General features: G+C 42.4%; 1 protein-coding gene across 11 annotated transcripts in view; it reads left to right on the top strand.

The window, feature by feature from the left end:
* Window positions 1-24,469, top strand: part of GRIP1 (glutamate receptor interacting protein 1) — a 620,258-nt gene that overhangs the window by 589,951 nt on the left and 5,838 nt on the right. For 6 of the 11 annotated variants that reach the window (XM_069491629.1, XM_069491626.1, XM_069491625.1 and 3 more), the window contains 4 exons: window positions 4,809-4,965; window positions 5,619-5,730; window positions 5,851-5,895; window positions 10,320-10,553. In XM_069491629.1, coding sequence (XP_069347730.1) covers window positions 4,809-4,965; window positions 5,619-5,730; window positions 5,851-5,895; window positions 10,320-10,553 — 548 coding nt within the window. The remainder of the gene's footprint in view (window positions 1-4,808; window positions 4,966-5,618; window positions 5,731-5,850; window positions 5,896-10,319; window positions 10,554-24,469) is intronic. The other 5 variants (XM_069491632.1, XM_069491628.1, XM_069491627.1 and 2 more) reach the window with 1 other exon arrangement.

The raw sequence follows: 24,469 nt of genomic DNA, 5'->3' as shown, positions 1-24,469 counted from the left end.
GTTTAATTATATTCCTGGCAGTTGATTTTTCTTACACCTGGGCTGCCTCATTTATTCCATTCCTTCCCTGGCTTTTAAGTTTGACTCCTGGTGTAAAGGAATATTCCCCAGGGCTTGTTAACTTCTCAGCTGTGACAGCCAGCGTGCCTTTTACCTAAACCTAATTTTCCTGAGAGAGGCCCTATTCTAAATCATGTTATCATCATCCACCTGCATCAGTTGGGGATTGAGTTTAGCTGCATAGAAAATCCAAATGACGGCATTTAGACAACAGGGATTTATTTTTCTCTCACTATAGTACAGGTCCTGGAGGAGACAGGTAGCCTCATGGTGTCATCAGGACCCAGGTATATTTTTACTTCTACTGGCTTAGCATCTCTGATACCCCTCCATTGCCACTGTCTGTTAAGAAACCTCCATCAGGCCTGAAATATTGCAGCTGCTTCCTCATTTATCTTCTTTCTTTGGGCTTCTTATCCCACATTTCTCTCAACGATCTTTAGAAGAACCAAATCTAGTCATGCCACTTCCTTAAAACAAACAGAAAAACCCTCTCTTGATGGTTCTCTGTTGTTATAGGATAAAGTCAAAGGTCCTTAGTTTAAAACACAGAGTTCTTTGTAATCTAGTCGCCACCTACTCTGTCAGTCTCATCTTCTGACACTTCCGTGCCGTGCCCTTTCCTACACACACCCTGGACTTCTCACTGTCCGCTAAGCGAGGTTTGGTCCTTGCTATGTTGCTAGCAGTAGGTGTTTTGGTATGGCAATCCACCTGTGCCTTTATCAATTCTAAATCCACTGAGAAATAGAAATTGGAGTCAGCTATGAATGAAAATATCAGCATTTTATTTTATTTTATTTTAAAATTTTATTTTATTTTATTTTATTTATTTGCTAGAAAAGCTGTATTGTTCCTGTGGCCAGAATCAGGATTATTATTTCCCTACCCCCAACCCAGCTCCCAACATTGGGACTTAAATTTGGTTCAACTGAATAGAACTGAAAACTCCAACAATATAGTGACCTAAATTATAAAAAAGTAGGCACTTCAGAGCTGGTATATAACTACAGTGTCATCAGGGATCCATACTCCTAAATGTTTCTGCTCTATTATGCTTAGCATTTGGCTTCCATCCTTGGAGTCACCTCATGGTCCAAGATAGTTCCTGGAGTGCCAGCTATTTCATTTGCATTCCAGGCAGCAGGAACAAGGGTTGTAAGGAATCTCCTCAAAAGTCCCATTAGCCATATCATTGACCAGAATGTCTTACAGAGTTACATCTAGTTCTGAGGGAGGCTAAGAAAAATAGTTTTAGTCTGAGCAATAATTTGCCCACTCCAAAACTGATATTCTGGCACTAAGGATGAAGGGAAGAATGAACGAAGTCTGCCGTGGTTACCCAACTGCCCAGTCAAACCCTTCCTGCCTCCACCAAGCTCAGAGGGGCTCAAGAATGGGACCCAGGTTTGCTTACTGCACAGCACAGCAACAGTGTGAGAGAATGAGTCTGGAGGAAGGCAGGAAGGGGCTCAGTGGCATGTCCAGTGTTCTTTTCCAAAACTTGAGGATTAGGTAAATCGCATGACCCCTATGGGGAGGAATAAGTACAGGTGGTAAGAGGGACTACAATACTCCTGGAATGCTTTTCCCTCCTCAGGAGTAGAGCAGAAGCCCGCAGATGGAATTGAGGACAGGAAGCAGTGTTTACCATGACTACACATTTACCAGGCTCTCTTCTGCTTGGCCAACACTGTCTCACCCAACACCTGTACCTAGTAAATGCCAGCTCCTTCTCTAATTCCAACCTTGTATGTCATTTTTCCTTTGGCACCTTTCATGTTCCACATTGCAACGCCCAGACAGGTCTCTGTTCTTCCACATCAGTGTATTCAGACTACAAGGATAGCACATTCATGTGCTATTAGATTTCATGCGTTCTATGCCTATTTCTTCTCCTCCCATCCATGTATGAAACCGTGCAGTTTTTGAGAACAGGAACCTAGTTTTATTCATCTTTGCACTTTAGTTCGTTGTATAATATCTGACACTTAAGAGACACTCAGACACTTACTGCATTGATAGTGCTGGGGCTTACCTCCCCTCCTAGTTGCCCCACTTTTTTATAAATAAGGAAATTGAGATCTTAAGGAGTTGAGTGGTTTAGTATATACTCACAGTGGATATCTATGTTAATTAAAACCTCCTTGTGTTCTAGGCATTTTCCTAAGTGTTTAGGTATATTCATACTCCTTAATTCTCTTATCAACCTGCTAACCCACCTATCATTATCCCCATTTTACACTGAGGTTCCTTGGCCAAACTTACCAAGCAAGGAAGTGACTGAGCTGGGATATGAATTTTAGTCTTTTCTTAACTTTAAAAAAAAATCTTATTTATTTTTGAAATGGGGTTTTGCTATGTTGTCTATGCTGGTCTTGAACCCCTGGGCTCAAGGGATCCTCTGGCCTCAGCCTGCCCACACCACCACCCCCAGCTACTTTTCTTTCTTTAATCTCTGGGTCAACATAGCGTGGATTAGGCAAGAGCTGGGATCAGACCCAGGTCTTCTGACTTTGTGCCTCACCCAAAGAGATTTGACTCTTATCCCGTTTTCATTCTCTGCTTTGTTGTAATGCAATGATCATCGATAGTGCTTGCTAAGGCAGGGCGTCCTTACTCGAGATGCACATGCCTTTCAAGGCTGGCATGTTCCTACTGACAGTGCTGCACATCTGCTCAAGCCCAACCTTGAGCTCTGCCCAAGCCCATCTACTTACCAACAACAGTTGGAAAGACAGTCAGGAAGCCTAGACCATATTGGGATTTCCCCAGGGAACTTAATGCTCATAAGGGTTAGTGCTTATCAGAACAGGATACTCCAGGAGGATACAGCAATTAGCATTCGGCTCATAGAAAGTTTGAAGCCATAGAAAGAAAGTGAGGTACAGGCTTTTCCTAACTCTTTTTGTATCACAAGAAGTGAGATGTCATGTATTTGGGGTTGATTTGTTTGGTTCTGATGGAGAAAATGGATAGTCCATCAGAGGAGCCAGGCTGCAATGCAGTGTTCCTCAGTCCCTTCCTTTCAAGAGAAGACTCATGGGCTTCTTTAATTCAACACTTTTGACAGCAGATGGCACATTCATCACCCAAGACTTCCTCCCAAGTGGCTAGCCACACGTCTGCAGTTCTCTGAGAAAGAGAGAGAGAGAGAGAGAGAGATTGATTGAACTGTAAATATTTCCTCTGCTTGAGAACTTCTAATCCTTGGTGTCCCAAAATAGAAGGTTCTTAGAGTATTTCCATCATGTGGTGGGAGGCATTGCCCTGGGTTCTTGAGATGAAATCCTTTTCATCAGAGAGCATTATCCTCTGGACATCCTGCCTTGCCTGGGCTCTAACTAGTAGCAAGGTTAGCATTATAGGATCCAACTACAGTGGAGAGAAAATGAGCAGGGGAGAGGAAGTAGGGATGTCATGGAGACAGAATCATCTTATGTGATCAGGGCACGTAATTGTACTTGAAAATGGGGGCCAGGGAATTTCCCTAGGGAGCTTAAGGGTCGTAACAGTTAATGCTTATGCTGTATTAAGTGCTTTAAACACAGTAAGAACCACATGTCCTGTTGCAATCCAGTGCACACGTGTAAACACGTACACACACACACAGAGGTCACAGTCTGCAGTGGTGGGTGAGGCAGTGTGTGATGATTACAGCACAAGCTGTGGAGTCACCTACAATCATGGCTCTGCCTTCCCACTTGACCCCCCAAAAGGATTTTGAAAAACTGTATACCCCACCACACGCTAAAAGTCGTCATCTGAATGTTTGTCTCCCAAAATTTAAATGCTTGCAAAGTCTATAATTTCCAATTTGTTGCAAATAAGCTTTAAATGTATTTCTGTCAAAATCTAGGAGCCACAGATTCGCTCAAATTCGTGGAAAATGTCCGTTATATAATCTAATTGCCAAAGCCATTCCTCACTGTCTCACGCATCAAGCTAATCAGATGTAACTCCCCGGCAGAAAAAAAAGTCAGGCTTCATTTTGCAATTCAAATAAACATAATAATAATGTTCCAGCTTCCTAGCCCTTACATCCATCATGCTTCTGAATTCTGGTTCTGAGACAGAGTGACGGATGAGTAAGAGAGAGGGGTGAAAGCCTCGCTGTGAATTTGAGCCTGGCTGAAATAAGGCCCTGCTCCCAAGAGACCTCATCATAGGAGCAAGGCGTTTCCAAATTATTCCTTGATTTGCCAGCTGGGAGTTTATGCCCCAGGGCCCACACACCTTCAGAGGTTTGAGAAGGATGAGAAATAAGCCTTTCATTTGTAGAGTGGCAGAAGAATAATTGTGAAAGAGGAGGGGAGCTTGGAGAACAGGCACATCTCAGACCCCGGGCAGTTTGGGAAGTACTACATAGGGAACTGGAGGATCTGAAAACTCACTCTCCTAAAATTATGGCGTGAACTCCCAGGACAGTTTGCAAATAGCCCTAGGTATTAATACTTGAAACCACTGTTTTAAGCCTTTAGTATCTTCATCTGTAAATTGCAAATAATAATGATACCTACCTTCAAAGATGGTTGTGAAAAATAAGGTGATACAAATAAAGTACTTAGTGAAGTCCTGGGTGCATAATGAGCACATACTGTTATTATTGTTATCATAATTTTATTATTATTAAGCAACTATTATTGTTGTTGCTGTTGTTGTTCAGCCCCTCTGCTGGTTAACAATGTCATTTCTCAATGGATTCGGTAATCCCCAGGCCCAATGCTAACACCTCGTTGATGTTTTAGGCGCTGGTTTTCAGGCCCCAGGATACAATTTCAACACCTATGACTGGAGGAGTCCGAAACAGAGAGGCAGTTTGTCCCCAGTCTCTAAGCCTCGGAGCCAGACTTACCCAGATGTGGGGCTGAGTAATGAAGACTGGGACCGGTCCACAGCCAGTGGGTAAGGTTGCATCCGGCGCTGCCCCATCTTGCCCAGCACTGGGGCAAGATTTGAACTTCGCTACTTCCAGTGGCACGTATCGTTAGCATGGACCTCGTAAAGCCACCGTAATTGCCCGTACGGCCACATGGCAGGATTCTAAAATTTATGCCTGACCAGCAGCAACCTGGGCACCACCACACAACAGAGCAAGAACAAGGTTTCTCCTAATGAAAACAATAGTAGTACCTGGGAAAAATCTACTTCTATAAACTGTGTCTTCACTCTGTGACAACTAGCTCTCTCTCCTTTCTTTTAAAAGTTTCACATTAAGTTACATTTAAAAAAAGAAAGATATATCAAGAGTCCCATAAATTCCCATGTTCCATTCCATTCCAATAGGGCCATGTCGACGCAGTTCCTTCCTTCAGCAGTTGCCAGGAATAATCTGGAATTCAATTAGTAAGACCATGGACCATCCTTGCATTCTTCTTGACCCTTTGCATTTCCCGTTGAAGCTGACTGTACCTGGCCATATTTGGAAGAAAGCCAGATCCCAAATGAATCTCTTTCTATTTTTTTTGTGTGTGAGATGGAGGAGAGAGAATCTGGATACAGAAAAAAAGCAGACTATGTCTGGCAAGTTCCTAACCCAGCCTGTGTTTCTAACCCAGTTTTGCAGGGGCTTCCGACAGTGCAGAGGCCGAACAAGAGGAGAACTTCTGGTCTCAAGCGCTGGAGGATTTGGAAACCTGTGGACAATCAGGAATTCTGAGAGAACTGGAGGTAGCCTCGGTCCTGCTACTTACCTTTATCATTTCTACATTCATTTTTTTTTTTTTTCGGTCCTTTTAAGTTCGCATTTATCACACCAGTTCATTTAAAAGCTTTAACCCCTTTCCACAGGAGAAAGCTGACAGGCGTGTGTCTTTGAGAAACATGACTCTCTTGGTAGCTACCCTTTATGTTTATATTTTTGCTTGTGAAGCTGCCTTCCCTGCCCCCCTGCCTTCTGGACAGCAATTTGATTTTAGACAATGCCGTTGAAAGTATTTATTTCCCCATTTCCACCCCCCCCCCAAGCTTACTGACTTGTGGCTTCTGCCATCGCTCCCTGCTAACCCTGACTGTACCTGTCTCCCACCAAATCGCTAAGAAGCGAGCTAAGGCTCCAGCAGCGGCGCATCCCATTCCCTTACTTGCTTTAGAAAGGTTTCTTTGGCATGTTTTCATTTGTACCTGGTATAGAGATTGGATCATTAAGAGGAACATAAGAGGAAATTTTTACTTTATTTTGCTCTGCCCTTAAAATAGATGACAAAGCAGTTGGTGAAAAAGGCCAGTCTCTTTGATACACGGCCAAAATATTACATAGTACTTTGCTGTTAACTGCAAATCCTGATTCCATATTAACTTAGTGTGAATTCAAGGAAGAACGAGATGGAGTGTAATAGTCAAACTCCTGGTGAGTTCTTTAATCAAAGCCATGAATTTGCTGACGGTATTCACACGTTAGTCTGGGAAGTCCTGGACTGTTTCCTTTTATGTTCTTTTAAATTTTCTGAGCTGTAAAAAATAAAGTGGCAAAAGTCGCATTTTTGTTTTGATGTCATACGAGGTCCCCAAGTCACCATAAGGAATGTGAATGGCAATAATGGGGTGAAACTCTTGCGATTCTAAAATGATTACTCATGTTTATATTATTTTGCTTCCCAATTGCATGTGTGGATTTTTTTATGTGATTCTAATGTTTGTGAATCTGCAAAGAGAATTATAAAGAAAAACATTAGTCTGAATTTGTAAACATCATAGTATTACGTGGCATGAATTGCAGCTTCAGAGCACAGTTAAAGGATCTGGACATGGATAATCCTATAAAATTTAAATTAATTAAGATGTTAGCAATGGATTCCTTTTTAGACAACTTTCAAAAAGAGCAAAATGTTTAAGTATCACCTGGCTTATTTAAACTCTTACCACCTCCTGTATGTAGAATGACAAGTAGAAGTGGCCTAAACGGAGTAATAATGGCCCTATTCACAATTACTGAACATACCCTTGCTTTTGAAAGCCTGTTTTGGCTCGTATGCCTTTTTTATTTTGCATTTTAATACTTCTCTTTTGAAGAAAATGCTATCTTCTAATAGCTTCTTTTACATTAGGTAAAAAGAAAATGACGTGAGAAGTAATACAATGAGGTTGTATTTTCACCTAGAAATTTAGTTATCTCGTGAAAATAACATGCATCAGCACAGAAGTTATGTTACCACAGCCTATAAATTTGCTCTAACATAGCTCCAGGCAGGCAGGCGTGGCCCTTGAAATCCAGCGAGGAAATGGGTTGAATTTATAAGCCAAAGAGAAATTAAAATCCTCAACTAGGAAGAATGCTTGGCAAATTCATAAATTAGAGTCATATTTACACTTTTACCACAAGGAATATTCACTTATTAGTTTAAATGAACTCCATGCCCTTGATTGGAAATGCCATTATGCAAAAAAATATTGTTGGAGCTAGATTCCTGCATATGAAATTTATATCCGGTATTAAAAGTTAAAGCACACTATAACACTAATAAAGGTAGGTTAGCGAAGATGAAAAATTATTACAGTTGAAATAAAAATGAAAATTAATTAATTTACTAATCATTTTCCCTATTGCTAGCAATAATTTAGGTTCAGCTTTAGCAATGAAAAATGTTAACTTTAACAAAAGAGAAAAATTGGAACAAGTTTTTGGATAAGTTTTTAACCTCTCTTACTAGACATTTCCATAAAATATGGGAATTATGATGATCTAATGCTTATGTGGCACTTAACAAATGTTCAATAAAGTAATAAAAGATTCAGTAAAAATTAACTATTATTATTTTTGCCAATTTCTTGAAATCAGTGCTTTAACTGTTTTTTTGTTTAATGTGATACAGGAAGATTTGAATGTCACATAGAGAACTCCAAGTTGCCTTAGGAAGAACTTATAATTATGAACTGTAGCAAATGGAAACAGGCAATGCATACTCTTGAAGCCAAACCAAATCCTGAGTAATTTAAAATAATCATTTTTAAGTTTTTTATTTTAGTTTTTATTATTTGTGTTTTAGTTTTTATATTCCTTCTTAGATGCTACTTGAAGTTCATTTTAAACAAAGCAATCAAGCCATGTTTTGAAAACTTGAACTAAAGAACTATTGATAATGTCTCATTTCTTCCATGAGAACCGTTTGTAAATCAATTTGTAATTTCTTCTACAACAGCTAAGACTCATCTTAGCAAAACTGTTGTCTCCTAGATGTAGTGAGTGTTTTACTTCCACCATGTTTCCTGCTGTTCCCATGAAAAATGAATATTAAAAAATAAAAATATTTTATAAAATATAAAATACATATAAAAAAACAAAGCAATAACTAGTCTAAGTAGGTAAAAGTAATGGCTGGTCACCACAGCAAGAAAACAGTCATTGGGCTCTATCAGTTACAGTAAATTAAACATAGAAGTGATACGTATGAGTAGGTGCCAGAAAATAAACGATATCCCGTGACACCCATGAAGCTAGTAATGGAAAGGTTTCAATAAACTTAAAAAGCGTAATTATCTGAAATAAACCATAATATGGATAACCCATCCTTGTTTAAATATTAGGTATTTTTTCTTACCTAATAAAAGGAAGTTTTATAAGGATCAGCCTAATACTTGACCCCTTTTCTTAACTGAAATGAGAGGCTTAAGAATTTTAATATCTACCTAATATCTGTAGGGTTACTTAAGTATTGAATGATATTCTATAAACAGTATATAGGGGATTTAGCATGTGTTAATGTCTAATGATCAGCAACTTTTTTTTACAGTTATGATTTTCTTTTTCAAAATTATCAATGAGGTAACTGATCTAGTTAGGATATTGATGAGTTTACTTGTTTTGTGTCTTTTTCAACAGGGTCATTAGATATATGTATATGTGTGCCAATGTTTGGCTGTTACGCAAAGATCTTGTTAATAGTGTGTATATAGCTGAACGGTAGGTAAATTTTAGAATTCTGAAATCTTAGAGAGATGACAAATGAAAACTCTACTCACTTTGCAGTGTTCCCTCCTGATCAATAGTTTGGTAAAGTGCCCTTGGCCTTTACCACCTACTCACTTACCACCTACAGATCCTGGGTAAGTCAGCCTCTTTGTGTCTTGGTCTCCTCACCTGTAAATTAAGAGGAGTAACAGTGCCTACCTCATAGAGTTGCTGTGAGGCTTAAACGAGTGAATACATTCAGAGCACTCAACAAATTAAGAATTTGTTTAACAGAATTAAATTAATTCTGTTGTTTTAGCATTGGTATTAATACAAGCAACTAAATCTTATTGCAGCCAGTCACGTGGCATGGGGGACTTATTTTCTCTTCCGCTGTTTTCAGGCAGATTTACCAATGCTAGTTTACCTTTATATACCATCACATCTAGGAGTACAGAGCTGGTTACGGGCATATTTTCAGAACTGCAGCACCTTCTAATCATGAGAAATGAACACCCCCGATGTGATCATTGGTTTCAAATCCTTTTTCGTTTCAGTTCTGAGAGTCATCTTTGGGATCGAATCTTGCCATTGCTTGCGAATTAGGCAGGGAACATGTTTGAAGCTGAACAGACTTCCCAATTCACTGATGAAATCCCACCCAAGTCTCATAGCTTTTGAGCAAGGGGTTGAATACAAGAACATAATAAATTATTATTTTTTCATGTCTTTGAGGATCAAAGACCATTTCTAAGAAATATTGATCTATACTAAATGATGTGGAGGCCTAGCTGGTCTACAAGCTTTGGGGACGGGCCACTTGGCCAAAGGAAAGACAGTGCACAGTGCTAGACAGGAATTTTGGGGAGAATCCCGTGCCTTTGTGTCAGCAATCCCATTCCAGCCAAGTGTTAGCTCCACTTGCAGCTAGAGGCAGTGTTGCAAATAGAGGCAGCCTGGGCCAGGCTGAGAAGTTCTTAGTTCATTTCTGGAAGATAAATTGAAGGTGGCCTCATGAATCCCATCTGTTAGAGTCACTCAGTGGAAAGTCAATGCTTAAAATGTAGTTTGCAGTAAGCAAATGTTAGAGCTTTTCAATTTGCCTCAAAACTGCCAGGGGTGGTATTTGATTAAATAAACTCAATGGCTTAAGTACTTAAATTGGATTTGAGATGTGCATTATAAATGTCACTTGCAAAGCATTTTCCAGACTTTCATAGTTCAATTAGTATGTCCATTCTCCAGCCTTTGGTTATGCCCTGAAGAGACTGTATTTTGACTGGGCAGAAGGAGAAATGTGCTTAATGTTGAGCAACTAAACCCTTTTCTTAGTCCATGGCTTAATTGTTTCTGAAAATTGTCAATGCCGCAGGCAACAATCATGTCAGGGAGCACGATGAGTTTGAATCACGAGGCTCCGACACCTCGCAGCCAGCTGGGGCGACAGGCCAGCTTCCAGGAACGGAGCAGCCCGCGGCCACACTATAGCCAAACAACGCGGAGCAACACCCTGCCCTCAGATGTGGGCAGGAAGTCTGTGACCCTGAGAAAAATGAAACAAGAAATAAAGGAGATCATGTCCCCAACTCCCGTGGAGCTGCACAAGGTAAGTAAGCTTTCTTGTCTTTCCTTACTGTCAAATTTAGTGGCCATTCTGCCTCCTGTGCATGCCCCGGTGTAAGTATGGCGGTGACAGTCTCCTGCAGGCTCCGCCACGCAAAGAAACTTAAAGGCAGATCTTCAGACTTTGTTCTCAAAACATCATTCCTGGGAGGTTATCCTAGAAAGCAGAGAAAAATGGCTTTCAAGCAATATACTTATCAAAAATATATTTATGGCCAAAATCTTCTAACAAAAATGTGTGGCTCCAATGTCACATGGAGTTTTGATGAATTAGTCTATTATTTTAATCTCATTGGAAGGACAGAAGGATTTTCTAAACATCATACACTTGCTCCGAGCTTTGCTGAAAAGGGGGTTCTGGTTCAATGTGGGAAGTCTTGATCCTCAATTACAGACTTATAGGAGACGGTTATGTTATTCAGGAGACATGAAGTTCTCTTCAAGATGTAAGTTATATGTCTTTGGCCAGGACAGGGTAAGACCTGGTTTTGTTCCATCCTTGACTGTGATAGTTGCCTCACTTTACTTCATGGAAGAAAACCCGCTATTGTACACAGAGCTGAATTCCAGAGTTGCTAACAGACTTTAAACAAGGCATATGTAAGTGACAGTGTCGTGGAACCCTGGGCCAAGGAGAGCAGTGGTAAGGGAGTGTTTCTTGTTCTCTTTTCTAGAGCCAGTGCTTTATTTTTTGCCAATATATAAGGGTGTATGAAATAGTAACAATCTCATCCCACTTCTCTTGAGAACAAAGACCTCCTCTATAGTTAATAATCTATTGACTAGAGATTAGTTATTTGTCTTATCCGGACGAGCAAATAAATGTCAGATTCAGGGGAGGTAATAGGCCAGCTACTCTCTTTTTCCTCTAAAGACCTCAATTTGCCTAACTACCTTATAAAATCTAGCTATTTATTTTGCAGCTGACAAAGGATATGGTGAAAGAAAGGACAGTATGGGAAGTTGGGTTCTGAACTTTGTGTTCTTATCCTGGGTTCATTCTATCACCACTCATTCATCCATTCACCTAATATATATATTGTGCATTCATCCACTCAAGGAATGTATTGCAAATCCTCAGGGAGCGCATAGTCTAGTGAAGAGACAGTCTGGGAACTAGTAGGAAGATATGGGGTAAGTACAACAATAGAGGCAAGTCTGCGCAGACTTGGTGTAAAGAGGGTAGACCCTCCAGGGTATTACAATAGGTAGTTCACCATTGTTTTTATGGCTGAGTTGTACTCCTTAGTATACATATACCACATTTTATTAATCCATTCATGTATTGACGAGCACTTGGGTTGTTTCCACATCTTTGCAATTGTGAATTGTGCTGCTATAAACATTCGAGTGCAGAATTTTTTTTTTTTTTTATAGAATGTCTTTTTTTCCTTTCAGTAGATACTCAGTAGTGGGATTCCTGGATCAAATGGTAGTTCTACTTTTAGTTCCTTGAGGTATCACCATACTACTTTGAATAGAGGTTGTACTAGTTGGCAGTCTCACCAGCAGTGTATGAGTGTTCCCATCTCTCTGCATCCACGCCAACATTTGTTGTTTTGGGACTTTTTGACAAAAGCCATACTCACTGGAGTTAAGTGATATCTCATTGTGGTTGTGATTTTCATTTCCCTGATGATTAGAGATGTTGAGCATTTTTTCATATGTTTGTTGACCATTAGTCTAACTTCACAAGAATGGAAAAACAAACACCACATGTACTCACCATTAAATTGGCACTAACCGATCAACACTAACGAGCACATATGGGAAGTAACATTCATACGGTGTTGGGGAGGTGGGAAGGGGGAGGAAGGGATGGGTAAATTTACACCTAACAGGTGCAGTGCATGCTGTCTGGGGGATGGGCATGCTTGTAGCTCTTGCTTGAGCAGAGCAAAGGCAATTTAGGTAACCAAAGCATTGTACTCCCGTAATACTCAGAAATTTAAAAAAATTAAAAATAAATACAAAAGAAATATCAAATTTAGATGAAACTAAAAAAAAAAAAAAAAAAAAAAAAGAGGGTAGACCCTAAGCCACTATAGAGGGGACAAAAAAGACTTCCTGGAAGCAGGTGTTGCCTATGCAGAGGAAGGTGGTAGATGGGTGGGCGTTCCAAGCACAGAAAGAAGCATGTGCAAAGGGGTGTCAAAGATTTGCACTGAGGGAATGCAAATATCCCAACATGACCAGAGCCTACAATTGGAGCTCCGTGTTCTAGGAGGAATTATAGACTTACATTAAAGCAAAGACATTCTGACATTTTAGGATGAGGACTAAGGTTTAGCCCCATGCCACAAGTTATTAATACCTTGTTTATTTAGTTACCTTTAATTGATGTGTCTGCTTGATAAGTCACATGTCCTAATATACTAATTGACACACAGCATTAGTCCATAAGAACTGCTGTGTTGATTAGATTGCAGAAGGTGCATATTCAATGCCCAGTCTGCTGTATCAAGGCGAGGGCTGGCTCCTGCAGATTCCCTCAAGGGTCTGGAACATGCTCAATAACCCGCCTCCTTTCACCCCCAAAGAGAATGCATACCATCCTGTATTGACTGCCTACTAAGTGCTATATGCTTAATGTTTTTAGCCTTCACACAGCATAGAGAAAGTACAAGTATAAAATAGACTCATTCCTCTGGCATGAAGCAGTCTCCTTAAAGGAAGATGATTGATAGCCCCAGAATACAAAAGACTGTCTCCTTCATCTCTCCCACACTGAAAGCATTTAGCAAAGATAATGACAATGAATTGAATGTGCAAGTTGTTATAGCTGAGGTTTAACGCAAGTGGCTGTGCTAAAAAAATGGATCTTTAAAAAGAAAAAAAGGATCTTCCACTAACTGGCATAATGTGTGGCAGTGGATGGACTGGTTGGAACATTTGTGTGACAATGGGTGAACTGGGAGACCGTAAGGTCACAGACCCAGATGGGCAACCTTGACCTAACAAATAGGATGCTTCTTTTTTCCTTCACTTCAGTCATGTTTCCTAAATGGACAATAAGTACATTTCCCATGTAGCTTCACTTTTTTTCTAAAGTAATCCCCAACAAAATAAGACTCTCAAAAATAAGTGATGTCCTGGGCATTTTAAGACCCCTGAAATGGTTCAGTGAAGATGTAGCAGAGGAGCTTGTGGCCCGATGCTATGCAATTCTTGGAGTGGCTTACGCTCATATCTAGGGTATGTGTTCTTTTTTAAGGAATTCAGTTACTGTGATAGGCCACCCAAAATGTTTCTTGCTTAACTCACCCTCCAATTTTGAAGTACTGGAGAGGAGAAATGGTCCTTAGAAAAGCTACTTATCTCAGAGAAAAGACTGGTCATTATGCTTGTGTCTTGCATGTGGGTGTCATCATGAAAAGGCACAGTGATTTGTTGATGGAGTTGAGTTATCTTCCCACTGGGGCACTACTAGCCTGTACTAAATAAATGTTTGTGAAAATTAGGAGAAGGCATTCTTTTGGGGAAAGGGAAATAGAAAAACACTCCTTCCTCAAGTTGAAAGTAACTGAAGCCAATGTGCACAGCTTAGCAATCAGAATGAGGCATGATTTTCAGTCCCCTGAGCCCCCTTGGTGGCCTTCCCCAGGTGGACCTAGTGGAAAAATTCCCAAAGGGCTCCCAGCATGGAGAGGCTGGATGAAATAAACAGCACAGCGTCCTAAACATGCTTGGTGTTATTTCCCTGCTGCCATCTTTCTCATGACTGTTTGTCACATGGTTGAGGCTATATCCATGAAAACAAGGTGTGAACCTATTCATGTCCGGGCCAGCACCTGAAAAATCTTGTTATTTTCACTAGAAGTTGGAACAAGATGGCATGCATGAATGGGCAAGGAAACACCCCATTGCTGGGGGTTGAGGGAAAGCTAAAACCACGCCATCTCCTGAGCGTGGGTTACTAACATTATCTTCAGAAGGAGCAAAGTATTGGCTTATCTTCCAGTTTCTGGGGGTCTCAACCTACCCTCCACTGTTTGCCCTCTTTGCCTACCCTTTCTTCCTGATGTTCTTTCTCTTTCTTCAGACCTTTGGAAGGTCCCAACTGCAGGTCACATCTAAATGGTTTTCTGTCATTTCCCATCATGTACTGTGTCTGACACTCCACCGCCGTCTTGGCAGGCCTTCCCTGAAGTCGTCCACATTCATTCCTGAAGCCAAAATGTTGTCATCCTGACACCTGAGAACAAAGGCAGCCTCACTTCTTTTTTTGGCTGTGTAGACATGGGAGGAAGTTGGAGCTGGAGTGATTTGGGGTGAGGATAGGGGAACACTGAGTGGGTCACAGGGAAGTGATGCTCATGTCCCCTTAGGCCACTGCTTCTCCAACTTTCTCAGCAGGGACGCATGATCCGAACTATATCATGCCCCACAGTTCAGCACACACATACACCCAGGCTCATATATATGGATGAATCCAAACATTTACTGCACAGGATACACTGACATTTTTTCTGGGTTTTTTTTTTTTCTGTTTCTTTTCAAATGCTAATCACATTAAGCTGATTTTAAGACTTACTAATAGGTCTCAATCAATAATTTGAGGATGACAGCCTTAGACGATAATTAGGGATGGGGATCCGAATAACCTTTACTTGTTAAAATGCAGGTTCTTAAGCCTCACCCAGACATACCTGGGCAGCATTTTTGGGGAGTGCAGGCCAAGAAGCTACATTTTAGCAACCTTTTCAGTGGATTCTTTGCCGACTAAAGATTAAGCATCACTCCCTCAGGTCTTGCTACCTGGAGGTGATTACTCCGTTCTAGTGAAGTCATAGGTGACAGCTGGGTGGCAGGGCACACAGGAAATGAGGCTGCACCGTAGGACCGGAGCTGCTGCATTTTATCTTTCAAATGAATTCTGGTTTGGAGCACTGCTTATCACAGATTCTCTCTTTTTGCAGATAAGGAGCCTGTGATCTTAGCTACAGTTCATTGATAACCCTCCTTTTCCCTCCGAAGCTTAAATATCCTTTGGAGTCTACTTAATCTGTTTCTGAGATGAATTCTAGCTTCACTTCTTTGCATGCCTTAAGGCAAAAAAAAAATTTTTTTGTAGAGTGGAAAGTTCTGCACATCCAGAGCATTTGGACTTTTTAAAAATTCATACTGACATTTCCTTTTGCCCTGTCCTTCGTGTTTCTCAATAAAATTATACCTCTTAATTATATGCAGCTATTTTTATCTATCTTTTTACAGAAAGGTTTTAAAACTAATTTTCCATCATCTACTTTTATTTATGGCCGCTGGTGGCACAATGATTGAATGTTGGAGTCACCCACAAGTAATCTCTTTATTTCTCACAGCTGCTTTTGCTACCCTCAGCTTTTCCCCCAGCCAAGTTCACTTTGCATTTTCAATATATTTGAGTTTTCTGAGAGGGTTGCTTTGCTCTTCTTGAAACGATAAAGTTGTTTTACTCCTTGAAAGTAGTGTCATTTCCAGGGTTTAATGCCAGCTTCTTTTGCAATATTCTCCCATGTCAGGAGCGGTCTCGGCCCTAGGGGGGACTACGAAATGGAAATACATATCTCATTCTTGCACATGGCTCTTACTTCACCAAATATTTGGAGTCGGCACTCAAGATCGAATGAGTCCTTGTGCCAGGCCTAAACTTTCTCCAAATAGCTAGTGTAGAATTGTCTGGTGTGGAAATCACTAAAAGCCAAAAGCAACACACTGAGTATGTGAACACTTTGCTTTTGTTTATCGCGTTTTGCTAGATCAAGGTTCTCGTTCTTTAGGTGAGGAATGATGAACTAGAGAGAACGCGGGCTTCCGTCAGGCAGACTAGTCCGCCACTCCTTGGCCACGTCACTTTGACGAACCTCAGTTGTCTCACTTCCCAAAGAAGGGGCAGGGTCACCTGTTACCAGAAGAGGGAGCATTACAAAATAGCATTTTTCCTGGTGAAGACACCATCATTCAGTCTTGCCATACAGTGTCAGAAACTCAGAAAGTGAGACCACCTCAGCATCCCAGACGTGAGCAAGACCCAGACAGCAGCCTTAAAGCCACCAGAGACGGAGCTGTAAACCAGAATGAGGATCCATTTACAAAAAGAAATGGACGTGTGTCTAGCGACTTGTCACTGCACCAGTCTGACAAGCATTTTCTCTCCATGTAGAACCAGGGACAGCTAACAGTCAGAACATTTGTTGGAGGAACATGGAATTGTGGAACAAATGTCCACTGATGGAAATGTGGGTTATATGTTTTAAATAAACAATGGCATCCAGCCCTGGCAATCTGCAAAATGTATCATTTCCATCAGCTTCCCTTGTCTATGATTCTACTAAAACATACATTTTAAGATATAAATAACATAATTTCTTTTTATTTTTAATTGGCACATAATTATATGCATTTATAGAGTACAAAATATTTTGATACATGTATAGGTTGTGGAATGTATACATGAGTAATTAGTATATTCATCACCTCAAATATCCTTTCTTTGATGAGAACATTTAAAATCCCCTCTTTTAGCTATTTTGAAATATACAATACATTATTATTAACTGTAGTCACCTTGCTGTGCAATAGAACACCAGCACTTCCTCCTGTCCAACTGTAACTTTGTACCCATGACCAACCTCCCCGCTTTCCCCATCGACCCCCTACCCTCAACCTCTGGTAACAACCATTCTCTGTTCAACTTTTTTAGATTCCACATATGAAATCATACGGTATCTATCTCTCTGTACCCAGTTTACTTCATTTAACATAATGTCCTCTAGGTTCATTCATGTTGTCACAAATGACAGAATTTTCTGGAAAAACACAATTCTTATGCAAAAGATTGGCTCATGTCAAAACATATTTGTTTAACTCATTAACAAAGAATGACAGCAGGATGGCAAAACTTGCTTAAAGGGGGAAAAAGGAACTATATACTAATGTGTATGTGTGTGTATCTCAGTCAGTGGGGAAGAAAAGAATGTTGAGATGAGACTTCTAAGTTAGAATCAAAGCTGCTCGATGATGTAAAGGGAAATACGAGCAAAGTATTTGCAGTTTATCTTCAAAGGGGCAGAAATCATTTGCATCTCCACCAGACAGAACTCAATTTTTGTCTTATCGCTCACCTGCAAGCTGCCGTCCACCTCTGCAGAGTCTGAGCTCTGGGCTGCCGTCCCCTAGACTGGAGTGACCCTTAGGCAGGCTGGTTAGACCGTGTCCTAGTTGCCTTATCCCTCCGTTTCTGATCATTCGACTCACCGCTTCTGTCGTGGCTCCGCCCTCCCACCTCTCTTCAGAAATGTTAACAGCTGCCCTGAAGTCTGACTCTGGCCTGGGGACTACTCCTCTCTCCCACATGTCCTTGTGCATCTCTGTGTTGATCAAACATGTTTATTTATAGGTTGTAAAGTCTTATATTATCTATAGGATGTTCACTTCTAAATGGGGTAGCTCTCTGTTGGTCACTCTGCTTCCCTAATGTCCAGGTTCTTGGAGGACAGCCCTCTTCCTCCTTGTCCTGCCATGTTCCTTGTCTGGCAGGGCTGTGGCAAGCATTAAATTGATAACAGTCTAGCCAGGGCTTGTCTCTTTCTTTCCCTAAGACGGGGTATAGAGTTCTGTCCTTGCCCAAGGCCCTTTATAACGTCTGCCATCAGCAATCCCTGCAATGAGGAAATCAAACCAAGACTTTTAGCGCTCCTTGAAGTGGGGGTTTGATCAGTTGTAGCTGGTCATCCTTCCTGAATGACAGTCAGCCTAGCCCTAAGCCCCACAGGCCCAGAGTGGGGTGACAGGTGTGCTGCCCACCCAGAACTGCAGGTGGCTCCTGAATCCAGGAGGCCCACATGCACCAGAGGGGAATGGAGGTCAGTAAGTTGCAGAGGGAATCAGGAAGGGCTAAGAGTGAGAGAAGGGCCAGGCCAGAGCGACCTGAGAGGTAGAAAGCAGAGGCCAGGTGGAGAGGAGCAGGCAGCAGTCAGGCCTGAGCAAAGATGCCCATGGCGGGGGCTCTGCCACAGCAGGCCAACTTGGTGGTAGCTGGGGTGAGTGGAGAGAGCCTGTGACGGAGCAGACAATAACTAGGGGACTGTCGGCAGCTCATGGCTTGATCTCCTGGAGAATCTGGAGGATCATCCAGCTCTTTCCTCTTTGTTATTATGCGACCTGATAGCTGTGCGAAGGTGGCTGGGCTGGGTCAGGAAGGCAGCACACACACCGCCACGGTGGTGCTCCCCTGGTTGGAACTCAGCTCTCTCCAAGGGCCAGGTCAGCCCCTGACTTGCTCACACTCAGAGCCAAGATCCAGCTCAGATTCCCTTGTGGAGCCCTCGTTTTCCCGGCACCGAGGGCGGGAGGCAGCACGTGCACCAGCTGTCCGTGTCTCTCCTCTGCCAACGAGACTCCCCAGACCGGAGGGTAGCAGCTGCCTTTCTGGCCCGATTTGTCTCAAAACCCTTGAGTTTCTGGTGGCATAAACTGAGATTGCTTCCACTTGGGCTGGAAGATTACAATTGAGAAGACTATATTTTATTTTTTTCTTCCAGCCCTACAGGTAGTATAGGATTGTCCTCAAAACTGACATTACTTGAATTGCCAGGTTTAAAGGGACAGGGCTACCCCAGTGGGGTCTGCCAAGAGTAAACCCAAGTGCCTGGTGATTTGTGGGAAAACCAGCACCATCTCTGAGAAACAGGTGTCGATCTGGTCCTGAAGGCCATTGGGACAAGGGAATGAGCCAGAGAGAGGCTGTCAGAGCTTTACAACGGCTTCCAGGATGGCTGTCACTCTCCACGACTTGCTCAAGCTAGTAGATGCAATTGTCCTTAAAATCCAAGTGGGGAGAGTTGGCTCTGTGGCTAAAGCTTTTCACATGTGTCAACGCTGAAAACATAAGCATCGGGTTTCTGATCTCTGCCTTGAGGACACTGTTCAGACATGTCGGTAGACTTGCTTAGAAATATAAAACAAGGCTGAACTTGAATCATGGCGAGCCCACCCTGCCTCCTGTTAAAGCTTCTGTTCTGGGGAGGGCCAGAAGCAATTGCAGCACATGCTGACAAATGGCTAAAATTGAACTGCGCTTTGTAGCACTGTATCCTCGCCCGGGGTGTTATGTTCCAAGAGTTGGCTCTTTTAGAACAGAAAAAATCTTGCAATTGTGTTCATGGTCCAGGTTCCCTGGAGGCATACTTTAGTCAGCACAAAATAGAGGCTCCACAAGAAAAAGCTTGCTTCACAGGAGCTAGGGTAGACTGCGAAGCCAACTGACAGGATGGGGACCTGCAGGCGCAGGGAGCAGAAGTCTATGCAGATGTTCGTGGAAAGCCACGAAAGGGTTCTGATGAGAAGGAACACAGCAGACATGATAAATTATTCATCTTTAGTTTGTTGGGCAGTTGGAAATGGATGAAAGCTGCCTGACTAGCTAGGAGATTATATGTCCGGGAAAAAATATGATTTGGTGGAAAGAACACAGCAAATGAGGTCAGATATTCTCATGTTGACTCTGGAGCGTCTGCATTCACTGGGCAAGTCAGCCCGTCCCTGTCATCAAGGCTCAGTGTCCTCATTAGTGAAAGGGAATGATTTGCCTGCACAGAGCTGGTGGGACTTCAAAAGCAATCGTATGTATGCAAAGACCTGGATAAGGGATTCGTTTGTGGGGGGAAAAGTGTGACTTAAACCTCAGATTCCTTAGAATTATTTTTGGACAAGAAATAAAGGTTCCCATCCCTGGGCTAACAGGGCCACATGACACAATTTATTGTTGCTGCTTTGAGGGCAGCAAGCTGTGCGCCCCATGTTTGTGAGTTATTGATTTCTGGAATCTTCTCTCGTATGTGGTTTTAAAATAATTTCATTTTTGTTAATTTGCTATTACCAAGCTATTTCCAGGAGAACCACAGAGCTGACTATTAAAATTCAGTATCCTCTGACCTTAGGAAATACTTCCAGAGAAACAGGTTACTTTTACATTTAAACTATTTGCTAGCCTGTCATCCTGAAGAGTTTGCCACAGAGATACATCAAGTCTGAGGCTCAGAAAAACTAAGGCTCTTGGCCAGCAACTGTGACTTTAAAGTTAAGGAGCTCCTCTGCTCATTAGAAATATAATGGCACCATCTCTAATGTTTTGGTCAGTGTATTACCATTGATCGATGTTGGCAGTTTTAGGTGCCATTCATCCTTTTGCCCCCTCCTGGGTTCTCGCCTGGGCAGCAAACACCCAAGACTCACAGGCCAACTGAGCAATGAAGAACTTCACTAGTATTCGAGGCCCACATCAAATGTCTCCTCAATTGCAAGGATTGTTGTTTACTGTGTCAGAAAACATGCCTCAGATCTAAGACCAAAGTGGGCTTCCATCCATAGCGAGCTTAGGCTTTGGGACCCTCACATTTGGGTGCCCCTCAAGAATGTGGCTAGGCCTGCTGAGCAGAAGCCAGTCCACTTACCCAGAGGACTGCACCCCTGTACCTAGTTGCAAGTGGAACAGAGATGGCAAGGAAGATGCACCACTCTCTAGGAACGGTGGTGGTGGTCCCTGCCCTGGGTGTACTGCTTGTCCCACAGAAAGAACATGGCTAAGAACAAAGAAGGGTCCAAAGAGATCCCACAGATAAAGCCAGAGTGACACATGAGTGGGAATCTCAGGCAGAGACATTTCATCCACTAGTATACACGGTCTCAAGAATGTCAGCCTATCACCAATCCTATCAGCCACTAGCCTCCACCGCCGCCTCCGCCTCCTCCTCTTCCTCCTCCTCCTCCTCCTTACTTTTCCCTTCTTCCTCTACTCCCTTCCCTCTTTTGAGAAAGCAGCATGGAGACAGAAGGAAATAGGCTGTGATATAAACCAGCAGGGTTTCCTCCAGTCACAGCTATTTGGAGGAATAGCTGCGTCCAGATCAGGACCGGGATATATTTGTGGTTAGTCTGTGATATCTTGTGCCAGAAAATATTCGGTGACTCTGTGCTATCTTGTGCCGGAAAGCAAAGAAGCTATCAGAATGAATGGATCCTATCAAAAGGACACAGAAGTCAACATGAAAGACTGCCTATGGCCCAAGATGAGAACATTTGAGCAGCCAAAAGAATAATGATGCAATTAATGGAAATGCATTGAATACATAAAGACCCATAGCTTCATTTTGATACTTTACTTAAGAAAAGCACCCCCACGCCCCACGCCCGCGCCCACGCCCGCGCGCACACACACACACACACACACACACATTCTTATTGAAATACTATTGGAAATATTTGGCACACTAATTCCTTGTTCTGAAATTGGAAGGAAAGAATTAGCATTCATTCTGCCCATTTTATAAAAACTGCATTTCACAGTAAGCAAACAGCACTAACTGAAGGAAGGAGAATTCTCCTTTACAAAATCATTTTAGCTAATAAATAGAGGAAATGTTAATGGTATTAGAAAAAGATTATCACTTTGTAAACCCCTAGTGAAATTCCAACAATGACCATCAGTGGATGAAACCATTAGATTAAAGGTTGAGGAGGAACCTTACAGTCGAAGAATTGGGCTGTCATCACCTGAAGCCACCCAAAGTGGGACAACTAGACATTGAGTGATGTGATCTCATAGGAAGCGTTCGTAATCTGTCTCTACTAAGTTTGTGGAGCAGCTTTTGTTTTGGTTTGAACCGGTTCTCTGTTGCTTGCTATCTGTTTCGCCTCAGGCAAGTTTCTGTCCCTCTTTGAGCTTTCACTTCCTTGTCTATATGATCTGCTCTGCAAACTTAGTAGAGACAGAAATATGTTTGTTTTTTAAACTACCCGGTCAAGTCCCACAGGCCTTATTAGCGAGAAGCCTGGCATCCCCCACTGGAGGACCCTCCGCCCTGCTTCCCTCACTGCCCAAGACTCTGGCTTTCCTCAGCCCCCAGGTGGGGCAGGCCTGGCTCCAGGCCAGAGGGGCCCTCACTTCTCAGGGACACACAGCGTCAACTTTGGGAGCTTCATCCTGCCTGGCCACCCTGTCCCTGGACAGCCTAGCTAATTCCCAGCATGGCCTTGGGTGAGGGGTGAGGGGCCCTGGCCTGAACCCCAGAATTAAATCCTTCTTGGTTCACACACACATTTTCTGCAGTGGCTCATAAAAGCACCACACGTCATGGCTGGTTCTCAGCCACATGCTGTGCCAAGATGAGCACTTTCTATTTGCCAAAATACTAGCCCTACTATGTGGCAGGCACTGTTTTAGGCGCTTAGGATATACCACTGAACAAAAAAATACCGCTACCCTCCTCAAGGAGCATGGGGGGCATCTACCACATCCCTGAGCCCAGGTGGCCAACAAAGACTCCTTTCCCCGGCCCGCCCCCAATGAGTTTTGCCTGGGGGGCCCTCTCAGTCCCACAGTTTGACCCCAGCCTGCTTCTCCTCGTGCGTCATCAGTGTGCATGTCAGGTGGAGGGCCGGAGCTTACTATGCTCCACACGTGTGCACGTCTACAGACACGCACGCACACACACACCCCTTATTTAGTAAAGTGGGGCTTACTAATCTATACTTGTGTGACTGAGTGAAACACAAGTGATCCTTCACAGAAATCGGGTGATTTCTTCAGACTGGAAAAACTTTATATATGTCACTTCACGTCAAATTAAAGCTCTTAACCATCTTGCAGAATTGTTATGAGGATTAAATCAGGTTTCTTTACTGGACTGTACTCACAAAGGCTGTATTTTGCTCATTGCTATGTCTATTTTTTTTTTTTTTTTTTCAGAACATCCTTCTATATTAGTCCCTAAAACAGCACCTGGCACATACGCAGGTCTAGTGCATGCGAGTGCACACACACACACACACACACACACACAAACACTCACATACACACAGTGATGAAATGCGTCTGCCAACAGCGTCATCTCAATAACCGTTAGATCTGCAGATTCTCGTCAGTCAGTCTGGGCTGGGGCCTGAGACTCTGCATTTTAACAGGCTCCTGAGAGTTGCTCCTGTCTGGGAGGACACCCTTCAGTGGCCAGGCACAAAAGCACATTTTTTTTCCCTTAAAGCAAAGTTGCAACAAAGGTCTGCCCCTTACCTTGTGACGTACTTGTGGGGAAGATGCAGGTAGAGTTGGAATATTGATATACCATATTTCATGGGATCGAAGATGCCGTCGATTATAAAATACAGTCTGACTTCAGAGATTTTTAAATGTGGAAAACAAACATATCTTAGAATCAAAGAAGTAAGGCATGTTGAAAGGCAATAGAGTATACATGGTGATGTCTGGAGTCTGACAGACACGACCCCACCATTCGTCACCTTTGTGGCCTGGGGCGGGTTACTTAACCCTAGAAAATTGAATTTACTCACCTCTAACATGGCAATAACCACTAGGGCTGCCTGGTGATTAGTATTGACCCAGTCAGCTTGATATTTCAGCTCTCTGTCCAGTACAATGAAAATCCACACACTGATCACTTTTGTATTTCCTTGGCTATTCCATACCTCTCTGAAGTAAAGTGACTGGATAAAAAATTAACCTGCAATAAAAGTTTTTATCTTCACTTTGCCCTGTAGAGCTCTGAATTTTTTTTTACTGTTTTACAAGACTGTATTCATGTATTGGTTGTGTAAAAATTAAATGTGTGTGTGTGTGTGTGTGTATATATAAAGGACTGTCCAGAAAGTATCCGGCCATGTAACTGTATAATTACAGCAAAAAAAAAGTAAGCCCAAATAAGTGCACTTCATTTCTTGTGAAGGGCATCCAGCAAATCTTGGTAGAAACAGCGGCCACCTCGAAGTGCTAAATGCGTGTAAAGCACCGAGTGTCCAGCACAGCGAGTGCTCGGGGACGGCTGCGTATCCTTGTGTTTGCCGCTCGAAGGCAGGCTCTTCTTTCTCTCGTTCTGCTACTGGTGCTGCACCCTAACTGTGCTTAGA

Source organism: Eulemur rufifrons, chromosome 16, assembly GCF_041146395.1.
Source record: "Eulemur rufifrons isolate Redbay chromosome 16, OSU_ERuf_1, whole genome shotgun sequence".
Taxonomy (NCBI): Eukaryota; Metazoa; Chordata; class Mammalia; order Primates; family Lemuridae; genus Eulemur; species Eulemur rufifrons.
The sequence above is the reverse complement of the archived record's forward strand: the minus strand, read 5'-3'. Positions and strand labels throughout refer to the sequence as shown.